The sequence below is a fragment of the Rousettus aegyptiacus genome, unplaced genomic scaffold (genome assembly GCF_014176215.1).
Source record: "Rousettus aegyptiacus isolate mRouAeg1 unplaced genomic scaffold, mRouAeg1.p scaffold_m13_p_5, whole genome shotgun sequence".
Classification (NCBI taxonomy): Eukaryota; Metazoa; Chordata; class Mammalia; order Chiroptera; family Pteropodidae; genus Rousettus; species Rousettus aegyptiacus.
In genome coordinates this window covers 82,283,325-82,297,814 of record NW_023416308.1, presented here as the reverse complement: position 1 = coordinate 82,297,814, position 14,490 = coordinate 82,283,325, and the positions used below count along the sequence as shown (strand labels likewise).

General features: G+C 41.9%; 1 protein-coding gene across 3 annotated transcripts in view; it reads left to right on the top strand.

The window, feature by feature from the left end:
• SCUBE2 (signal peptide, CUB domain and EGF like domain containing 2) overlaps positions 1-14,490 on the top strand; it is a 60,457-nt gene that overhangs the window by 35,570 nt on the left and 10,397 nt on the right. For all 3 annotated transcript variants that reach the window (XM_016147369.2, XM_036221863.1, XM_036221864.1), the window contains 2 exons: positions 11,978-12,148; positions 14,197-14,364. In XM_016147369.2, the coding sequence (XP_016002855.2) occupies positions 11,978-12,148; positions 14,197-14,364 (339 nt within the window). The remainder of the gene's footprint in view (positions 1-11,977; positions 12,149-14,196; positions 14,365-14,490) is intronic.

The window sequence follows — 14,490 nt, the reverse complement described above, 5'->3', positions numbered from 1 at the left end:
CGAATCGAGGGACAGGAAGGAAGGGGCAGGTTGATAAGAAGAAGGAGTTTTGCCCTCTGAGGGTCTGAGGGATGGCAGTCTTCAGATGACTGTGGTCTCCCAGCTGGGGCAGGACTACAGGGCAAGGCACCATGAACCTTCTGCCACTGCCATTGTTCTCCTCTCATCTCTCTCTGGCTTGTTTGAAGGTAGCAATGAACAATATCCTGGTCATAGTTTCATGCAGAGGCAAGGCTGGGACGCTGCTCAGCTGCCTTATGAGATCCCTGAGCTTCACCTCAGGGCTCCTAGCAGTGTTAGTTTCTTGTATGTTGGAGTGTGTGGTGGTGGTGGTGGTGGTGGTGGTGGTGGTGGTGTGTGTCAGAATTAATTTGAGACCTGGAATTTGAGCAATATCAATTCTATTCTTTTGATGAAGTTCTAGGCAAGAGAGACCTGAGCAAGAGGTTCTAGGGTGATCGATCTTGAGATTTGTTTGTTGTGAGAGACTGCTCTGGGCAATTTGGGGAGATACTATCTGAAAAGTCTTAGATGGACAAAATTGTGGGTCTCATTTTATAGTAATAACAGTAATGAATTATTGAGTTCCCACCTGTCACAAGTACAGCACTGTATCTAAGCACTGTATCTGCATTATCTCATTTAATCCTAACAGTAATCTTACTAGGTAGGTATTATCATCTCCATTTAACAGAGGAGCAAACGAGCTCGGAGGGCTGAGTTCTCTTGCTCAAGATCACATGGACAGTCCAACTCCAAAACCTGTGCTCTGGTCCCAAGTAAGGTGAAATTCAATAACCAGACCACTCCAAAATAAACCTACATCCTTTCCGAAGTGTCATTTGAATCACAGGTCCTGAGAAATGAAGCTTGAGCCAAGGAGTACTAAATCAGTGTTTTTGAAGAAGCGAAGCTGGGTACTCATTTGAGAGATTTGTCAGCAATAGCCCCACAGCCCAAATCTGTTGCTTTGCCAAAACATAGTGAAAAATCAAGTGTAAAATCAAGTATAACTGTCCACCAGGGTCTGGTTCTCAAATAGTCTTGACTTTTATTCCAGCTGACACTTTTACAGGGGGGGAGAAAAGTAAAAACAACACAGATGGTTGGTTTGTTCTCATTTAAAATTCTAAGAGTTCCAGCTTCCATCCCAAAATGGTGATGAGAGTCGGCTGTTGCTGCCCTACTGTCCAGGGTGAGTTGTAGAAACTCTCAAGGATGAACAGGCCAGTCCTCCTCGTGGCCCCATTTGCTACCTGTTAGGGAGAGGCTTGGTAGGGTCTTCAGGGAGCCTTTGTGACCACTTAAGAATTCAGGAAAAACTGGTGTCAACGGCCCTGTAGACGAGCTCTCAGTGAGAGTATTACCAATATTACCATGCTTTTACCAATACTGGTATGCTTTTAGGAAATAAAAACTCAAGAACGAGGGTCAGGAGGTACTTAACAGAGGCCTCATGACCATGACAACTTATTAAAAAAACTCAGTGTGGGATTTATGTAGCTGCTGTTGTGTGTGAATGTAGCCAGAGTGAGATGCTTGTCATGCTAAGTTAGGTCGGATTTGTTGCAGAGGGAGGCAATGTGTGTTGTCTCTAGAGCTCCCTCTAGCAATGGATGGATTTTGTAGCCTGCTAGGGACCGAAGCAGGTTCACCCTGACTGACAGCAGTGTTCAAGATTTTACCATGTAGAGGAAACAGCACAAAGAATTACCAGTGAAATTCCTTCCTCCTGCTGGAGGGAGGAAATGGGTGAAAAGAAGAGCCAGATATCTTAATTAGAATGGCTTTTTACTGAGTGGACACATGGCATGGGCTAGTCAGTCTGTCTTACATTCTTCGTCTATTTGATGATGTCAGAACTTTATAAAGACCAGGTTTACTGGTATTTTCTGAACTCTGTCTGTATGGTACATACTGTAGAGATAAGCGTAAAATTGTTCTTTTGGGAAATTATTTTCAGTGTCTGCAGGAAAGAGCCAAAAAAAAAAAAAGTGTTTTGGGTCACTTGCAAGGGGAGATGGAACTATTATGTTTTTCCTTTACAATATGTTTATTTAGTTTTTAATAACCAAAATAGTACATGTTTCAGATGGTACAGAATATATACAGTAAAGGTGAAAGTTCTCCCCACAGTTCCCAGTTCCTCTCCCCAGAAGCAATTACTGTCAAGAGTTTGCTGTGTTTTTCTGTCTGTTTTTATGCACATATGCAAATGAAATGTTATTTATTCATTCACTGAATACTTATTGAATACCCACTGTGTGCAGTGTGTGGCACTTCAATAGCGCCAGGTGCTGGTAATCCAGTAATGAAACAAAAGAGCAAAAATCTCAGCTCTCACAGAGTTTATAATGCTAGAGAAGGAAAACAGGCCACAATCCAATAAACAAGGAAATATACCTTGTAGCAGATAGTGGTAAGGGTATAAGATCAGGTAAGCAGGGGTGGAAAGTAAAATAGAAAGTGCCAGGATAAAGGGGAAGGGTGAAGAGGAGAATACTCCCCAAAATGTAGACTATGGTCTGGGAGTGTGGTCTTGCAAAGTGTCCTTTGGGCAGAGATGTGAAGGACAGAGGAAGAAGCCACATCAGGGAGGAGACACAGGCAGAGGCATCAGTGAGTGCGAAACCCCTGAGGCACTGGAAAGAAGGCCAGGCCTAGGCGAGCTGAGGAGCTGAGGGAGGGAGGCAGAAGGGGGAAGTCAGGGCAGTTGCCAGATCATGTTGGGAATGCAAATGGTGGTGAGGGTGCTAACTCTGAGTGTGAGAAACTAAGGTTTTGTGCAGAGGCGTAACAGGGTTCTGACTTATGTTTTAAAAGGACAGCTTTGGCTGCTGTGTTGAAAATAAATTATAGGTTTATGTATGAAAAAACATTTAAAAAATATATCTGTAATTTGAATAGTGCTATGTGTTATTTTTAACTATAGAGTAGATCAGACATCTTTCCATGCTCACAGAGGAGCTACCTTATTTCTTTTAAAGCTTCCTACTCTATTTTAAGACACCAGTGTTTATTAACCGTATTAAATATCCACCTATAGCTATCCTATTGGTGGACATTTACATTATCTGTAATTATTCTATTATGAACAATGCTGCAGTGAATATTCTTCTTTGTGCACATGGCCAATATTTTTGAAGATTATAGACTTGTAGACATCCGTTTGCCAGGTCAAAGGACACATGTATTTAAAACTTTAATAGATATTGCCAAATTACCCTCCAAAAAGACCATACTAATATATGCTTTTTCCAACTTGTTTTTCTTTGATTATCAGTAAGACAGAGCATGCTGTCATATGTCTGTGGCCATTTAAATTTCTTCTGGGAATATCCATATTGTTTGCCTATATTTTCATTGAATTGTTTGTTTTCCCAATTTCATTTAAAAAATAAATTTTAAAGTCTCAAGTTACATCGAAGAACAGTCACTTCTGACCAGTTAAATACTTACTTTCTTATAGTCATTTTTACATAGTGAAGTCTCATTAATTTGGCATTTAAGGATTTTGGGGACAGCCTGCTCTGCAGGTGACCTTTGTACCATCTGTGATCAATTTTAGCAAGATGGCAAAAAAAAAAAAAAGATAGCAATTTTGTTCTCCAAGGAACAACTTCCTAAAGCTTCATAGTAATTCGTAAAGCCCTTCATAGCTAAAGAAAAATTAATGATGACATGTATTTCTAACTATTTTTCTCCCATAGCTATTTATCCTTTCAAAAAGGATAAATTGTTTAAGAAATATACTGTTAATATACTTTTTTTTTTTGTATTTGATTATTCTTAAAACTTGCAAGATTTTTAAAAGACACAATCCAGACAACTGGCAAACTGGGAAGTATTTTAGTGCCTCAGTTCTTGAGAGACTAGGAAAGTTTAATTCAGCTTTTAACAGCCGTAGCTTTCCTCTGCAGCAGTTGAGAAAAATTAATTCAACCAATTCAAGATACTGCTCTGTACCACTCTATGAACTTGGCATGAAGCAATGAAAATATACGGAAATGTCAGTAATCCCTGTGCACATCTTTCTCATTCTCATTCCCCAAGACTCTTCGTTTGCTTAAATACTCTTCCTCATTTACATGTTATCTGTGCATTCTTCAAAACTCAGCTTAGTCTCTCTTGGGGGAAGGGTGAGGGATCTTCTCTTATGAAGTTCACATTAAAACAGGGAGAGATGAACAGTAAAAAAGTAAAGAGGAAAGGATGATTTCAGAAGTTACAAGTGCTACGAAGATGATAAAATAGAATCAAAGGGGAGGAGGGTTACTCTCCATAAGGTATTCAGGGAAGGCTCTCAGAATAGGTGACATCCGAGCTAAGACCTAAGTGGGAAGAAGGATCAAGCCCTTTTTACAGATAAAGAAACCAAGGCAGAGGGAGGTAAACCATTTACCCAGTGTCACCCAATGAGTAAGTGGCAGAGCCGAGATTCAAATCCAGATCTGACTCAAGAGCCTCTGTTCTCAACTCTCCCAGTTTGATAACTGTCACCCATCCTGGGTACAGCCTGCACCCTGTGATGATCTTCATACTGCACTCATATGGCAAACCCTGCATAGGCCAGCTCTGTGCTAGGTGTGGAGGGGACCTGCATAAATATGACGCCATCCCACAAGTCACACTTAGCCCTCCCAGGGAAGAGTCGGAAAGCCCTCCCCAAAGGTAGAAACCCTCAGCTGAGTTTTAAAGAATGCACAGATGACACGTAAATGGAGAAGGAGAAGAGTATTCAATAGAGGAACAGTCTTGGGGAATGAGAAGGAGAAAGATGTGCACAGAGATTACTGACATTTTAGTATTACTAATCCTGGAGTGCAGGGTGGGATGTGATGGGCTACTAGGCTGGTGGAAAAAGCATGGTAAGTCATGAGAGACCTTGAATATGTTGCTAAGGAGCCTTAACTTTATCTCTAGGCGGCCAGGTGCCACTAAAGGATTTAACCGCAAAGCGTCCAGGTCAGATCTGTATTCTAAAAAAAAAAAAAAAAAAAAAATCTCTCTGACTGGATTGGAGGTCAGAGTTAGAGGCAGAAAAACCAATTTAGGAGCTTTTGAACGCTTTGCATAAGAAATATGGAGAACATGAACATTCTAAACAGAATAGAAAAGAAGCAAGGGATTAGAGAAATATTTAGGGGGGACTATAAATAGCATTTGGTGATATATGGAATTGGGAACCGAGAAGAGAAAGGAGTTGGAGTGAACTCAGAATTCTGACTTGGCCTCTGATCCTGGCACTTGCTTCCCATATGTCGCTCATCTCACCCAGCCCTGTTTCATATGCAGGAGGCACTGAGAAAAAGCCTGTGGGTTGGTTGAATAGTTAGATGAATGTGATCACTGGGGAAGAAATAATCAGAAAAGATTTATAGGAAAAGCAGGGAGAAAAAATAGGTTCTTGAGAGGGCATGAGAAAGAATGAACTCAGATATAGAAATGGAGACTAAAGACTGAATTTTGAGTCACAGACACTGAGAGAGGAGGTTTTTGAGTCAGGGAGCGAAGCCGTCAAAGAAGCGCTTTGGAAAGGTTACTCTGATGGTGTAACGGAGCTGAGGCTGGGAGGAACAGAAGGCAAGGGAAATAGAAGGGGTTTTTTTTGCAATAATTTACATAAGAGATGGTGAGGATCAAAGGACACTGGTGCCATAGGGATGAAGAATAGGGGATGGACCAGAGGGACACACCTGCAGGGTGCTGCAGCTGACTGATGGAGCGGGGAGGAGAGAAGTCTGGGATTATAATTGTAGTTTGGACTCCAAGGGTTGGAGCCTTGGTGACTGAGAGAGTAGAGATGTGTTTATAAACAGAACAAAGCCAAAGGGGCAGGAGGAACTGGGCAGGGAAGGGAAGAGAAGCATCCCCTTTGGGCAAGTTGCATTTAAGTTGTAACAAGACTTCTAGATAGAGATATCCATGGGCATCTGTTTCATCTCTTCATGTCCAAACAGTCTATCCTGTGTCTGTCCACACATCCTCTGACAGTGAAGGAACAGCCCATGCTCCTGCCTATGGCCAACTCCTTCACTTGGACTCTGGAGCCCGTTCCCTCTCACCTTCTCAAGAACGTTGTTCCTGCTATTGTCCTCACGAATCCTCCTCCCCCTCTCAGAATTCTTCTTTTCTACTAGATCATTTCCAACAGGACAAAAAATCCATCTTCTGTCCAAAAACAAACCCTGCTTTGACTTTACCTTCTCTCTGGATGCTGCCTCATTTCTTTGACCCCCTGTAGAGTAAACCTGCTTGAAAGAGTTGTCTAAACTCCCTGTCTGCCACCTCACCTCCCATTTTTTCCTCCACTGTAGCCAATCTGATTTTTATTCTAAACCCCTTCATTGAAACTGCTTTTTTCTAACAACTTTCATGTTACCAAATCCAGTTGCTAACTCTCACTCAGACTTCGCTGATCCCTCCCTCCCTCCGGAAACACTTTCTTTTCATGGGTTTCAGACACGACACACTTCTGGTTCTCCTCCTGTCTTACTGGCTGCTCTCTGTTCATTTTCTATGCTGGTCCTCTCCTAATTTTCGATCTCGAAAACAGCAGGTATTCCCAGACTGTCTTCTATCACCCTTCTCTGTGTTCACGATCTCCTAGGTGACCTCATCCAGTGCCATAGCTTTAAATGCCACCACATGCTGGTGCCCTCTCCAGCTCTGACGTCTGTTTTGAGTTATAGACTTCTCTATTCCACAGGCGTTGGACATTTTTGATCTCTCTCTCTCTTTCTCTTTCTCTCTCTCTCACACACGCATACAGCAAAATATTCTTAAATTTATGAATGTTTGCATATTTAAAAATTACACTTGTACTATTGGCCATTGTATTATGTAAATTAAAAAGACTGAAGAATGAGATACAGATTAAACAAAAATTTTAAATAGCTGGCTAGCCTCTTAAGGTATCACGTTTACAATTTGACAGGGTTCATTGTTAACAGTAGTGGTCATAAGTCCATTTTTCAAATAGTCTTTTTGTCAATCTTTAGTATTTTGGCTGAACTCTTGTCAGATCCGATTGGTTCAACGTTACCATTCCTACCTCCTGGCGTAGGTTGACGAGGAACGGCGCTAGGAGTGCCAGCCGGCGCTAGGAGTGCCAGCCGCGTCCGCCCGGCACTCTCCTGATCACTGTGCTCGCGTCCTTGGTTCCACCTTCAGTCCAGGTTTCTACAGGAATCGTTCAAAGTGCTTTCTATTTTGTAACAGTTTGGTTGAAACTGGATAGTACAGTCAGGAAATCTGTTTGACCAGGCGCAGTTAAACTGTAATTCTCAATACATTGAGTCAGGACCTCCCACCCGCAGAGTTGTGGAATGCCTGCTTTTCTCTTTGGCTGTGTCTTCTTCACATGTGTCTGTGACTCATGGAGATGTACACTGACTGAGGGGCCAGCTTTACGGCATATACTAAACCAGTGAACCTTTCTTTATTTTTTCCTTTTTGAGGTAAAAATTAACATAGATAGATGTGAAAATGTTGCCCACACCCAGTGGATCGTCTTTTAAACCCCTGAGGTATAATGGAGACCAGAATTATAAGTAATGCCTTATCAATATCAAATTTGCATGGCCAACAAGCATCTCAAGCTCAGTGTATCTAAACATAATATTTTATCCTCCTCCCTCCTAAGTAAAACCTATTTCTCTCTTATTTCAGTAAATGGCACTTATATGGACCTAGTTACTTGAGTTGAGAACCTCAGTCTTCTTGACCTCTCTCATTCTGTCATGCACTCCATCTAATCCATTAGCGAATTCTGTCAACTCTGCCTTCAGATTCTATCCTGAATCTAACTAGTTTTCTCTTCCTCCATTATTAGCATTCCATTCCATACCACCACCAACTCCTGCCCAGTTTATTGTGATAGGCTCTGAATTGTTCACCTTACCCTTGCCTGCCTTTCGTCATTCTCCATGCAGCAGGCAGAAGATCTTGTAAAAGCATGTCAGATCATTTCACTCCTTCATGTAAATCTCCAACACACTTAGAATTAGGTCTGATTTCCTCACCATGACCTTCAAGAACCTACATGATCTGGCCCTTGCTTACTTTTAAAAAGTCATCTCCTATTACCCTGCCCCTTTCACTGTGTTCCTGCTACACTGGCCTTTTTGCTATTAGGCAGTACCTTTGCAAGGCTTTTTGCCTCTGATCTCTGCTCAGAGAGGCCTTTCCTGGATACTCTTTTAAAATAGTGTACACACAAATTTCACCCCCATTGCTCCTTGTCTTCTCCTAGCACCTTCATTTTTATTTACCTTCATCACAATTACCACTAGTTAGCATTCTACTATATACTCGTTTGCTCATTTATTGTCTATATTCTCCACTAAAATGAGAGTCCCTTTAGGGCAGGGCCATATCTGTCTTCTCTGCTGTATCTCCAGCTCCTAGAACAGTACCCAGCACATAATCAGGGCTTAGTAAGAATTTAATTGAATGAATGAATAAATGAATCTTCAGAGGGACAAGAGAAGAAATCCTGAGGGTAGTTGCCAACATTAAGAGAAAAGAGGGCAAAGGGCAAATCATTGGGAAAATATTTAAATTGAGGGCAAAAGAGGCACTCCAAAGGAAGTGAAATCTCAGTCCCAGTTAACTAGGCATAAAGAGAACCCGGCACACATTGGGGTACCCAGCAAGGGAGGTGTCAAGCTGGGCCCATCTCTTTGCTCCAACTATAAGAATGTTTTCAAACTGCAAACTGAGCACACACCAAAAACCTGGCCAGAGATGACAAATCAACCAAGGAGGTACTGTCTCCTGTTATCTTGAAAGTTTCATTTAAAAAGGGCTCAAACCAGGATCCCGAGGCCACAGCGATGCCTAGAGGCTGTCACCTCTGAGGTGAGACAAAGCGCAGCTCTAGGACACCCTGGGAATCTGCATGGGCTGCTTGTGGCTCTCCTTTAGAAGTCAAGGCCTGATTCTTAAGAAAACAGTCAGATGCTAGAGAGTGACCTCTTTTATTAGGTTCACCATCTTAGCTACAGAGACACTATAGTGTTTGTCCACAGCCTGAAATGCTCAAAGGCTGGAGTGTTGAAAAGAGGGCAATCCTTCAGGTCTCTGTCGCCATTAATCCTGGTCCTGCTGGCCTCTCCCTTTTGCATCAGAAAAGCTTTCTTGTATTTTTTTTTTAAAGAAGAGGAGAAAACAGCTGTGTGGGATTTGAGAATGGGATTTTAATGGTCACTGAAGACGCACAAAAGCTTTGCTGTGATCGTGAAGTGTTCTGGGGGCAATCGACTCCTTTGTCCCAGGCAGCAAAACAAGCTGGCTGCTGGAGGAGAAAGGAGAACCAACTGGAACGTGTGATTGAGGTCTCTTCAGGCCAGATCTTCAGCACATTTGCAAAGAGCTGTTTTCAGACGTCTCTTCGCGACATTTCAGAATAGCTTTTTAGTGTTTAGCTCATTTTTACTTTGTGAAAGAAACAAATTAACGTGGAAGGTGCTTGGCATGAATTATTTCTGTAGGTCTTTCTCTCTGGAAGGAAAATGGAAGCTGTGAGTGACAATATGAGTTTGTTTATGTGAAGCAGACCTTTCACTGTGAGAAAAAAAGAACTGGTGCCCTCCTTTCCTCAGGGCAGCCCAAGGGACATTTCTCAGCCCTTTGCTCAGCTGAGAAATTGCAACAGATGTGGGATATTGTGAGGCTTCTCAAAATGTAATCTTGAAAACGCCTTGGCGGGAGAGGAGGGTGTTAAATAGTTCTAAGGAGGAACAGACACCCAGAGCATCAGGAGCCCATCCAGTTACTCTTTTCAGTGAGAACCGGGTCCCTTGTTGTCCACCCATGGAGGGTGGACTGAGAAACTGTGATGGGACAGACCATACTGATCTGGCTCTAAGTTACAATTACTGGGGCTGTTGGAGTCATCGCCATCATACGAGCACTTTCCCTTTGGGTGAATGAGTCTTATGAAAACAGCTATTTCCCAAATGGAAATGGCTTGGGCTACAGGGATTCCAGACAGCCTGGGTTTTAGTTACTTTGTGTCAGTCTTCATGACATTCGGCCTGTTAGAACCATGGAGGGGTTATTCTCTCATTTACTGGCTTGGCGTAGGCATCGGGATAATCAGGTAGGGCACAGGATAAACAGTACATAGTTCAGTCTAGCTTTTCAGGGGAGCTGAGCTGAAATCAGAGTGATCATGGAAACCAGCAGGGCTGCATTTAGAGAATAAGTCTGGAATTATAGGCTTTGTCTGCCACAGATCTATGCATCATACTCATTACAATGTTATCTGCCAAAAAGCAAGTTTGGTTCACTTTCAATTTAAAAAATAAAATAAAAATTATACATGATGTTGTAAAAAGAGATCCAAACAACATAAAAAAGTATTAACACTTAGAATGTAGAGTAGACCTTATCGATTGATTGCATTTATAGAAATAATATTTGAAATGTGGTATATTTTGGCTTACTTTGATTTTTTAAAAGCCTCATTTAAAAAAATTATAGAGAATAATGAAAAGACATTTTTATTACTGGCAATAGAGAACTTTGTCATGTTTAACCCTAAAAGTATATATGCAGATTACATTTGTAGGGAAGAATAAAAACAGATATCCTCCCTTACAGCTATTCCAAGAGATATAATAACTAATTTTATCATTCAATATTTTGTTTTCTATCTTTTGGTATCTTAAACATAAAAGAGAATGTGTTTATTTCGGTCAAACTTCCCTAATGCCTCATAGAGAATCCTTGGCAAAGCCTTAAATTGTGATTCAGTCTGCGTTTTTGTTAAATGACTTTTTCTTCCTTTAAATTCAAAGATCTTGATCTCACTGTAGCTGTATTTCCCAGATTAGCTGTGGGAACTCGACCAAATTATTTAATGTTCCTTAGTCTCTGTTTCTGTAAAATAGAGCTAATAATAGCACCTAGCTCCTTAGGGGTGTTTTTTTTTTTTTCTTTTGAATAAATGAGATACTGTAAGTAAAGCTTTTGGCATGGCGTATAGTGGATTGTATGTACTCAACAGATGTTAGCTATTGGAAAGGCTCTTTTAGTGGTTATGATGATGATGTTTGAATATAATACTAGGGAACACAATTCAGTATATTTACTTTATATCCTACAATGAGATATAAATCCACATTTAACTAACAACACCAGAAATGTAATCAGAAGCATAGTTTATTAATTTCCTTGTAGTTTGTTCTTTGTTCTTTGTAGCATATTAATTTTATTACAAATATGAATTGTGCTATTTTGGAGAGCTTCTCTGTAAGACCCTTGAGATCACTCTCCCCTCAGCCACCAGAGAGTGAGCTTTTCATAACACAACTTCTGGTCTCATTCCTCTTCTTTCATTGGCTCCTCTACCTGCAGAATAAAATCTAAGCGCCTAGCATTTAAGACATTTTTTAATCTACCCCAAACCTTCCTATCTTTCTTCTCATCCCATATGTTATGCAAGAATCTTTACAACCTGCCCGCTTTCCTACCTGGGGAGAGTCTACTCATCCTTCGAGGCCTGACACAAATGTGGCCTCCTATAAGAAGTCTTCTGGGATGCCACCAGCCAGAATTAAAAGTACCCTCCCCTCTGTTCTTCTATTACTAGGCCTATGTTCAATGAGTGATTTTCACTTTAATAATCCTTCTGGCAGTCCTGTGTAGTAGCGAGAGACATCAAGTGCTTGTGCTCAAAAATAATTAGGACCCCCATGATCCCTGCCCCCACCATTGTGATCCCTGCCCCTAAGGAGCTCATGGTCTAGGGAAAGAAGTTCCATTAATGCCTCTAACAGGTAGGTAACAGGAATCATGGCAGAGAGGGTGTTCAAAGGGAATCCGGAGGCGCTACACCTTCTGTATCCAGGGGGTTTGTATGGGGTAATGTGGGGTCATTGCCATTTGTATACCTTCATCTGTAGCATTCACATTGCTCCTCCTTAGCCTCTGTCCTGTCACTGACCAGATCATTTTCCCCTTTGGCTAGTCAGTTGCAGGGCTGGAACATATTATGATGGAGCACAAGAACGCTGCGTTTTGTGTCCAAATGGAACCTTCCAAAATGAGGAAGGACAAATCACATGCGAACCATGCCCAAGACCAGAAAATCCTGGGGCCTTGAAGACCTCAGAAGCTTGGAATGTGTCTGAATGTGGAGGTGAGCATTCTGCCTACCCCTTCTTGCTCTTCTAGTCCCCAGTATCATTATTTATCCAAGAGGCATAAGTATATTTCAATACAGACAGTGCACACTGCTCTAGGGGCTATATTGGGTTCTTACTCTACCATGCCTAACTCAGTGCCTGACACATGCTGGGTGATGCTCACTTGAATAAATAAATGACAATCTGATAAAATACATTGGCAGAAAAAAGTGTAAGTGTTGCAATCACATGCTTTATTCACTATAAATAAATATACCCTAAGACCTGAATGATCTGCTAGTACCTAGAGACTATTGAAAGTATTAAAATGGAGAAAGTAGTTCTGATTATTTTTCTAGCTTTGGTCTCAGATTCATAGCATATTGATATTTTAATAGTATCCACCTGGTCATTAAAAAAAAACTCTGTGAAGAGTTTTTAATTATCTCTTATAAAATGTTAACTCTGGAGCCAAGCTTACTTAGGTTCAGTTGGGCTTCTTTCCTATTTGTTAAATAGAAGAAGGATCAGCTGTATTGACACTGTGGGCTCCAATGGAAGGTGATGTGACGTGGAGCTTTGTGGGTGTGTACGTGGCACAGTGCGCAGGGCACCCCGCGGTCAGGCCTCTCCTTCCAGTGGTGCCCAGAGCCAGCGTTAGTTCCCACCTAAATGACCCCAAGTTCAACTGCAGGACCTGTTCTGGTTTAAAAGTCAGATCCTCAGATTGAATGTAACTCCTACCACATCTTTCTTTGGCCTGTTCTGAAATCCTAGAACTAACTGCAAAGTTGATGAGGAGGTACTTTGGGGCATGTGTTTACACTTGTATGTGACCTTTATATTTATAAATATAGAATATTAGTAATAATAATAATAGCTAACATTTATTGAATACCTATCTATGCTAGGCATCATGCTAAGTGTATTACATAAGCTTTTTATGTGGTTGTCGTTTCACTATAACAACTTTATGATGTTAAAGTGACTCTTTCAAGGTCACACAGCCAAGAAGTGGAGGATTTGGAATCAGAAGCCAAATGTGATAGGTTCTAGTCTCCTCACTTGGGTGTGTGTTCATTAAATGCCACTAAAGCCCTAACTTATGGGTAGAAATAAGACTATGAAAATTAATAGAGAAGAGTCTACGGCCATGTTACCCTGGAAAAGCCTGATCCCATCTGATCTTGGAAGCTAAGCTGGGTCGGGCCTGGTTAGTACTTGGTTAGTACTAGGAAGACCAGGTGCTGTAGGGGTAAAAAATAAAAATTAAGGGATTGTAAGTTTACAAGGTCTTTGCAATCTGTGAGGTCAACCAAGGGTTGCCTCACCTAAAAAAAAAAAAAAAAAAAGATAATTAATAGAAGAGAGATGATTAGGAATACAAGAGACAACAGATTTTTATAGCATTTTGCCTATGATGAGCTAATTGTCATAGAAGCTGTGCTCCTCCTTGTCATAAACTTAAAAAAATAGTAATAAAGTAAGGTGCTTGAAGTAAAGGCCACTTGGTTCCTTAGTCAATGTGAACTGGTTGCTCGGATTTCATAGACTAATTGAAGGAGACCAGGACACACCTGAGGGTAAGGAGATGTAACTTAGTATATATAATTGGTAAAATAGGAGATTCTTCTGTGACTGGAAGAGTCTTTATATCAGTAGGATGTAATCAGCTGGGTGAGGGGATACTTCTGGGTTGAATGACCAAATTGGTTTGAGAGCTGAGAACCCTCTCTCTGGGGTCTCCTGCATTGCAGGTGCTGCCTGGGTCCTAAGCCTGAAGCACACCCAGGCCTGCTCCATGCTTGGGAAGCAGTCAGCACTTGGCTCCTTGGAGACATCTTTGCACTGTACTAGGTAGCCCTATGTGTAAACATCAGGCACTCACATGCCATCTCCTCGGGGTCAGTGCAGGGCAGGGCAGGACAGGGCTTCTGTCACTGAGGTGGGGGCTGAGTCAGCACAGACTGACAGGCCTGACCAAAGTCTGATCTCATCTGCAGAGAGATAGGAAAGGACCTCTGCCTGGGGCCCTTGCTCACTTAGGCTCATTGGTCTCCAGGTCTGTGCCAACCTGGTGAATATTCTGCTGATGGCTTTACACCCTGCCAGCTCTGTGCCCTGGGCACATTCCAGCCTGAAGCTGGCCGTACTTCCTGCTTCTCCTGTGGCGGAGGCCTCCCCACTAAACACCTGGGAGCCACTTCCTTCCAGCACTGTGAAACCAGAGGTGAGGACATGGCAGTTTGCCTTTTTCCAGAACTGAATTTCCCATTTGAGAACCACAGGAGTCTGATAAAGCTCTCATCAAGCCCAGCTCAGAGGGGCCCTGGGTGGTGCCCCAGTGGCTGGGATG